The sequence below is a fragment of the Microcaecilia unicolor genome, chromosome 6, assembly GCF_901765095.1.
Source record: "Microcaecilia unicolor chromosome 6, aMicUni1.1, whole genome shotgun sequence".
NCBI classification, from domain to species: Eukaryota; Metazoa; Chordata; class Amphibia; order Gymnophiona; family Siphonopidae; genus Microcaecilia; species Microcaecilia unicolor.
Window position 1 is genome coordinate 46,989,819 of NC_044036.1, and position 8,892 is coordinate 46,998,710.

At 42.8% G+C, this 8,892-nt stretch overlaps 1 protein-coding gene across 2 annotated transcripts in view; it reads left to right on the forward strand.

Annotated features, from left to right (window-relative positions):
- The window catches only part of LRRC7 (leucine rich repeat containing 7), a 593,735-nt gene extending 585,315 nt beyond the window's left edge, over positions 1 to 8,420 (forward strand). For both annotated transcript variants that reach the window (XM_030207242.1, XM_030207243.1), the window contains one exon: positions 8,003 to 8,420. In XM_030207242.1, coding sequence (XP_030063102.1) covers positions 8,003 to 8,110 — 108 coding nt within the window. In that variant the 3' untranslated portion in view covers positions 8,111 to 8,420. The remainder of the gene's footprint in view (positions 1 to 8,002) is intronic.
- Positions 8,421 to 8,892: the final 472 nt, after the last annotated feature.

Consider the following 8,892-nt stretch of genomic DNA (forward strand, 5'->3'; position numbering starts at 1 on the left):
CAATACTGTTGGTTGAGCAAAATGGTACATAAGTAATGCCACACTGGGAAAAGACCAAGAGTCCATCAAGCCCAACAACCTGTCCATGACAGCGGCCAATCCAGGCCAAGGGCACCTGGCAAGTTTCCCAAACGTACAAACATTCTATACATGTTATTCCTGGAATTGTGGATTTTTCCCAAGTCCATTTAGTAGTGGTTTATGGACTTGTCCTTTAGGAAACCGTCTAACCCCTTTTTAAACTCTGCTAAGCTAATCGCCTTCACTACGTTCTCCGGTAACGAATTGCAGAGTTTAATTACGCGTTGGGTGAAGAAAACTTTTCTCTGATTTGTTTTAAATTTACTACACTGTAGTTTCATCGCATGCCCCCAGTCCTAGTATTTTTGGAAAGCGTGAACAGACGCTTCACATCCACCTGTTCCACTCCACTCATTATTTTATATACCTCTATCATGTATCTCCTCAGCCGTCTCTTCTCCAAGCTGAAAAGCCCTAGCCTCCTTAGTCTTTCTTCATAGGGAAGTCGTCCCATCCCCGCTATCATTTTAGTCGCCCTTCGCTGCACCTTTTTCCAATTCTACTATATCTTTCTTGAGATGCGGCGACCAGAATTGAACACAGTACTCAAGGTGCGGTCGCACCATGGAGCAATACAACGGCATTATAACATCCTCACGCCTGTTTTCCATACCTTTCCTAATAATACCCAACATTCTATTCGCTTTCCTAGCCGCAGCAGCACACTGATCAGAAGGTTTCAGTGTATTATCGACGACGACACCCAGATCCCTTTCTTGGTCCGTAACTCCTAACGTGGAACCTTGCATGATGTAGCTATAATTCGGGTTCTTTTTTCCCACATGCATCACCTTGCACTTGCTCACATTAAACGTCATCTGCCATTTAGCCGCCCAGTCTCCCAGTCTCGTAAGGTCCTTCTGTAATTTTTCACAATCCTGTCACGAGTTAACGACTTTGAATAACTTTGTGTCATCAGCAAATTTAATTACGTCGCTAGTTACTCTCATCTCTAAATCATTTATAAATATATTAAAAAGCAGCAGTTCTAGCACAGACCCCTGAGGAACCCCACTAACTACCCTTCTCCATTGTGAATACTGCCCATTTAACCCCACTCTCTGTTTCCTATCCTTCAACCAGTTTTTAATCCACAATAGGACATTTCTTCCTATCCCATGACCCTCCAATTTCCTCTGTAGCCTTTCATGAGGTACCTTGTCAAACGCCTTTTGAAAATCCAGCTACACAATATCAACCGGCTCCCCTTTGTCCACATGTTTGTTTACTCCTTCAAAGAATTGAAGTAAATTGGTCAGGCAAGATTTCCCCACACAAAAGCCGTGCTGACTTGGTCTCAGTAATCCATGTCTCCATTTACAATGCCACTCTCTCCTCTGCTCTGGACACCCTTGCACCATCCATCTCCCGTCCCACAAGGCGCACTAATCCCCAGCCCTGGATGACCCTTGCACCCGTTACCTTCGCTCCTGCACCCGATTGGCTGAACACCTCTGGAGAAAATCTCGCACCCATACTGATTTCATTCATTACAAATTCATGCTATCCTTCTTCCAGTCCTACCTATTCCTCGCCAAACAGGACTATTACACCCAATTGACGTCGCTGGAGGGGGTGCTGTGCGCCGGTCGGCTTCCTTCGTTTCCGTGCTCCCTCTGCCCCGGAACAGGTTACTTCCTGTTCCGGGGCAGGGGGAGCGTGGAGGCGAGGGAGGCTGGCCGGCACGTGGCACCCCTCCCAGCGGTGTGCACCCGGGGCAGACCGCCCCCACCGCCCCCCCCCCCCCCGGTACGCCACTGACTGATTTCACCATGTATTTGTATTTATTTTAATAGTTCATTGTAAGCTGCTTTGAGGCTGCAAACCTGTGGCAAAAGGCGGGATATAAATTACCTAAAATAAATAAATTCCCTCAGCTCTAACCTTCGTCGTCTCTTCGCCACCCTTAACTCTCTCCTCAAAGTGCCCTCCGCTCCCACCCCCACCCCCCCTCACTCTCTCCTCAATCACTGGCTGACTACTTCCGCGACAAGGTGCAGAAAATCAGCCTCGAATTCACCACCAAACCTTCTCCTCCTCTTCACCCTATAACCCACTCCCTCAACCAACCAACCCAGGCCTCCTTCTCCTCGTTTCCTGATATCACCGAAGAGGAAACCGCCCATCTTCTTTCCTCCTCGAAATGCACCACCTGTTCCTCTGATTCCATCCCCACCAACTTACTAAACACCATCTCTCCTACTGACACCCCCCCCCCATCTGTCATATCCTCAACCTCTCTCGCTCCACTGCAACTGTCCCTGACACCTGCAAGCATGTTGTACTCACACCACTCCTCAAAAAACCATCACTTGACCCTACCTGTCCCTCCAACTACCGCCCCATTTCCCTCCTACCCTTCCTCTCCAAGTTACTTGAACGCGCCGTTCACAGCCGTTGCCTTGATTTTCTCTCCTCTCATGCCATCCTCGATCCACTTCAATCCGGCTTTCGCCCCTTACACTCTACAGAAACGGCGCTATCTAAAGTCTGCAATGATCTCTTCCTTGCCAAATCCAAAGGCCACTATTCCATCCTCATCCTCCTCGACCTATCCGCCGCTTTTGACACTGTCAATCACAATTTACTTCTTGCCACACTGTCCTCATTTGGGTTCCAGGGCTCTGTCCTCTCCTTGTAGCGCTATAGAAATGCTAAATAGTAGTAATAGTAGTAGTAGTTCTCCTCTTCTCTCTCCCACCGTACCTTCAGAGTACATTCTCATGGTTCTTCCTCCACCCCCATCCCGCTCTCTGTTGGAGTTCCTCAGGGATCTGTCCTTGGACCCCTGCTTTTTTCAATCTACACCTCTTCCCTGGGCTCCCTGATCTCATCCCATGGCTTCCAATATCATCTTTATGCTGACGACACCCAGCTTTATCTCTCCACACCAGACATCACTGCGGAAACCCAGGACAAAGTATCGGCCTGCCTATCCGATATTGCTGCCTGGATGTCCAACCGCCACCTGAAACTGAACATGGCCAAGACCGAGCTTCTTGTCTTCCCAGCCAAACCCACTTCTCCTCTCCCGCTACTCTCTATCTCAGTTGACAACACCCTCATCCTCCCCGTCTCATCTGCCCGCAACCTCGGAGTCATCTTCGACTCCTCCCTCTCATTCTCTGCGCATATCCAGCAGATAGCCAAGACCTGTCGCTTCTTCCTCTATAACATCAGCAAAATTCGCCCTTTCCTCTCTGAGCACACCACCCATACTCTCATCCACTCTCTCATGACCTCTCGCCTTGACTACTGCAACCTACTCCTCACTGGCCTCCCACTTAGCCATCTATCCCCCCTTCAATCCGTTCAGAACTCTGCTGCATGTCTTATCTTCCGCCTGGACCAATATATCACCCCTCTCCTCAAGTCACTTCACTGGCTTCCGATCAGGTACCGCATACAGTTCAAGTTTCTCCTGCTAACCTTCAAATGCACCCAATCTGGGAGACTGGCCAATCTGCAGCCCCTCCTTACCTCTCTACCCTCATCTCCCCTTACGTTCCTACCCATAACCTCCACTCTCAAGACAAATCACTCCTTTCAGTACCCTTCTCCACCACCGCCAACTCCAGGCTCCGCCCTTTCTGCCTCGCCTCACCCCATGCTTGGAATAAACTCCCTGAGCCCATACGCCAGGCCACCTCCCTGCCCATCTTCAAATCCTTGCTCAAAGCCCACCTCTTCAATGTCGCCTTTGGCACCTAACCACTATACAACTATTCAGGAAATCTAGACTGCCCCAACTTGACATTTTGTCCTTTAGATTGTAAGCTCCTTTGAGCAGGGACTGTCCTTCTTTGTTAAACTGTACAGCGCTGTGTAACCCTAGTAGCGCTCTAGAAATGTTAAGTAGTAGTAGTCCTCGGATGTGCTCTATAATTTTGTTTTTGATAATAGCCTCTACTATTTTCCCCGGCACTGACATCAGACTCACCGGTCTATAATTTCCCAGATCTCCCCTGGAACCTTTTTTAAAAATCGGCGTTACATTGGCCACCCTCCAATCTTCCGGTACCACGCTCGATTTTAAGGATAAATTGCATATTACTAACAGTAGCTCCGCAAGCTCATTTTTCAGTTCTATCAGTACTCTAGGATGAATACCATCCGGTCCAGGAGATTTGCTACTCTTCAGTTTGCTGAAGTGCCCCATTACGTCCTCCAGGTTTACCGTGAAGTCAGTAAGTTTCTCCGACTCGTCCGCTTGAAATACCATTTCCGACACTGGTATCCCACCCAAATCTTCCTCGGTGAAGACCGAAGCAAAGAATTCATTCAATCTCTCCGCTACGTCTTTATCTTCCTTGATCGCCCCTTTTACCCCTCGGTCATCCAGCGGCCCAACCGATTCTTTTGCTGGCTTCCTGCTTTTAATATACCGAAAAAATGTTTTGCTATGTTTTTTTGCCTCTAATGCTATCTCTTTTTCGTAATCCCTCTTGGCCTTCTTTATCTGCGCCTTGCATTTGCTTTGACACTCCTTATGCTGCTTCTAAGTTCTTATTTTATGCAGTAAACAAAGGTGCTTAGAAATACATTTATCCAATGCCTCTACCGGGACCTCTAATATTAAAAAAGACTCCAATACAAAACCTAATATTTTAAGAATTTCCATTAAAGGAATAGGTTTTCCAGCAATCAATGGACAGAGGGCACAGAATCAGTCATAGCACCAATCCTTAACAATTTTATCGTCCAATTTTCCACCAGTGAAAAAGAGGTATTTAAAAAATCAAAAGCAGTGGCTAAAGTATCTTGAACTGGAATACTTAAAAGAGTGTCATTCTCCTAAGAAAACTTAGAAGTACCAAGATCGGATAAATCAGATCCCGAGATACATAGACAGACATTTCAATGTATTGGCAGCAGAGCTCGTATTAGACATGCTGAGGCCCAGTGCAGGAATTTAGCAGAAGCCTCTAAAGCCACATTGGCAGATTGTTCTTTCTTCTACTTTGAGCAACGTTGGGGCACCCCGTGGCATGAGGACCCGGGGTATTGTCCTGTTTGCATATCCATAATGCCAGCCTTGATTGACAATGATGGCAACCTTTGTGGAAGGCCACAATCTAACAGCCAGGAGCAGGAGGTTCCTGTTCCATTCAACTTGATATGTTCCATTAAAAAGGAATTTAAAAAAACAATTCCGTACATGACCATCAATCTCTACATTACTCAGCAGGGTCAATTAAAAGTAGTAGATAAATTGAGCTGTATCACAATTGCTTGCTTACCCCCGTCTAAAAACGTTGCACATTATGTTCAAGGGTAGCAAGCAACATCTCTTTGCTGAACAGGGTACAGAAGCTGACTGCATTGAATGCAATAAATCATGGCTATTCAAATATCACTTCAATTGGGTAGCAACTATAACTTCCAGAACTTTCAGCAAAATGGCAATATATGTAATCTGTCAATACTTACTGTACTGAATGTAATTGACCTTGAGCTACTACTGGAAAAGGTATGAACTAAATCCAAATAATAATGGATCGTTACTATCAGGTTTCAAGCCTAAAGGAGACAATACAATCTGTCCATCCAATTGTGGAAATGTGTCCTCTGATAAAACTTAAGCTATTAAATTGGCCAGTCACAAAACTCTACTTGAAGGGAGATCAGGCAGTAGAGTTGCTGGACAAGATGTCTTTGAAAATTTTCTATAAACGCTGTGGATTTCAACTAGTGATAGAGAGGAAAACTGAATCTAAAAATGGTCTGATATTATTCCACCTGCTATTCATCCCATTCTATATTCTGCAGTCTCTTTGATTATAAGAAGCATTCACTGCATTGGTAGATGGTAAATTTTAAAAATATATAGCAATAAAAAAAAGATGAAGCATACAAATGATTCATAAGTCTCATTAACCTGCCTCACCCATCCGAAGTATCATGAGTGTTACTGCTATTGGGCAAATCAGTATCCATGGAAACCTTGCAATGATGTCAGAGCAATGTCAAAGCTATGTCTGCATAATATTGTTTTTTTTAGATAGAATTGAAACACTGTCTCCTTGTATGTAGGATATTTACAAATGCTAAGTTAAGGATGTGCCAGTATAACTTAACTGAGTGCCCTTGTGACTTTATTTTGGAGTCTAATTGATCACTGTTGTCAGAAACCTGTCTGGTGAATGGTGCCAGATGAGTTTGTGTTTCATAAGGACTGGGAAATTCAATGCATTGGGATAGGCATGCAGAACCTATCAACTTTAAATACCTGGCTACAAGTAGACTGTCAGGTCCCCTGTGTGAACTAAGTTTGTGGTTTAATGTAGTGTACTAGCAGGTTGCCACATAATAAACCATCATAAATGGTACTATTTGGATGCAGTCAGAAACACTACAATCATGCACACCAAAAAAAAACTAAAGAGAAAAATTTTAATAGTGTGCCAAAGCAAAATATAAACTTCAATGGGATTGATCATCTCCAAACACACAGTTTTGTTTGGTGCTTGTCCCAAGTCAACTTTTTCATCAAAAATGCTTGATAAATTGATCCACGGTCCTTTATGAAAACCAGATTGAATCACTGCTGTACAAGTTCATTTTTGAATAAGGGTCATATCAGTAGAATAGTCTGCTTTATCGGATTAGCCGTGAACTAGACAAAACCCCACCGTTATTGCGATTTGTTTTCCTTGCTGTTTCTGTTGTTATATTTTACATTTATTTTGTTTCTTTTTGCTGGCTTCTGAAAAAATAGTGGAATTTAATGAAAGTCAAACAAATGCATTAATTTTTGTGGAGAAAACCCATCAGAATAAAGAACCTGCAGTTGCCTCTGCACTACATGGAGGGGGGGGAGGGATTTGTATCTGTACCATTTACAAGATGCAACCTAGTGCTGCACAACATAAGCTAATATGATCCCCTAATGTTCACTTATGGCTTACCATTGCAATATCACACTCTAGTCAACTGTATTGCTGAAGTATTTACATGGGAGAACACTGGAAGTTCTATATTCTAAATGATCACTTATACAGTGAAATACAATGAATTGGCATAAATATTATGTTATTGCACTTTGATTCTCAAACATGCTCAGTAGCAATAATAACCTCAAGGTTATGTATTTCCTATCCCCTCGATATTCAAAAACATTTACCTGGCCAGGATTGGCACCTGGCCGGTGAAATGCCTCATAACCAGCTATCCACAAATTTTCAGTGGGACATGACCAGCCATGAACTGGTGAAAATTCACCGTTAGCAGCTAGCTGGTTATATTGTGTGATATGTAAGTTTTGCAGCCATATTTGGCTACGTGAATACTAGGCCTATCTTCGGCTGGTTCACATTGAACCGGCCAGTGCTGAATATTGGCTCGGCTGGTTAAGTTTGAACCGGCCCAAAATAAACCGGATATCCGATGCCGGTCACTGGAAATTGCTTGGTATTGCATATCCGAGCTCAGCGCCGACCATGAGAATTAGCCGGGCTAACTCCCGCAGTCTGAATATCGGGCCTTATATGTCAATGGCCAGTTTGTACTATAGGCATAGGGTGGCCTCTTCTATTCAGTAATTAGCTGCTAACAAATATCTCCAGCCAGCCTATATGGCTTCTTCTATTCCAGGTTCATGGTTCAGGCTGAGAAGGAATTCACTCATTTCCAATGGGAATAATTTAATAAGCAGTATTCCTTAGTAAATAAACTACCTCAGCAACATCTGGCCTAAATGATAGTGTTGTTAATGTGTGTGAAGTTGCTGTAGAGCTACCAAAATGGGAGGTACCGTGGGACTATGGGAACTCCATTCCTCAAGAGATATCTGTAACTGAAAGAACGAACCAGAACAGTTAAGATGTGAATGCTACTTCACCACCATCTTGTCTGTTTAATGGCTGCCACATTCCCTAACACAGTTTCACATTTCTATTTCTGTCCTCTTTATGTGTTACAGGCAAATGGACACAGTTTTGTACATATGGAGCATGAGAAGGCTGTTTCACTGCTGAAGAGTTTCCACAACACAGTAGATCTAGTTATTCAACGTGAGCTTACTGTCTGAATATTTTTTTATAAATAGTGAAGATATGTCTAGACAGATATAATGTTCAAAAATTTATATATAGGAATGTTGCCAATTGCTGGACCAATGGCAAAGATTAGTGCCAAATGTATTATATCCCATATGTTAGAACTGATCATCTTTACACATGTTAACTATATAAATATGATGTTCATGTGGTTATGTATTAGTTTTAATTGTCAGCCTGAGGCTGTGCATTGGTGCAGTTTTTTAAATTAAATTAGTGTCCTCTCAAAGTGGATTTAATATAATTACAGAGCACGGAAGCACATACAAGCTCTTTAGAAACTCTGCTCGCCATAAAAACACTGCCTCAAAATTGTATATGCCTTTTATATAGAAGATAATAAATATGTGGAATTATAATTCCCATAGAATATTTCTATTACAAGTCCTATGTTGACTTATATACAGAAAGATTACAGAACAAAATATTTTCTTAGCGAACCACCTCTGATTGATAAAGAAAGTATATATAAAAATTGTAAATGTACTATGTTAAAGCCCTTTTTATTAAAAAAAAATAGAAAAGAAATAGCTACATATGCCTTATGGAAGTAACTATATATACATATATATTTGTTTCCATAAACAATCTTCAACAAATAAAACATTTTAATCGAATGCCTTTGGCAGATCAGCTGTAGGCAAGACATCAGCAGAAAAATAAATGGATAATTATGATGTTCATGTAAAATACAGTGGCTGGCAAGGAAACTAATGCTTTTTTTCCCATTCTGAATTTTATGTTTATTGGGAAA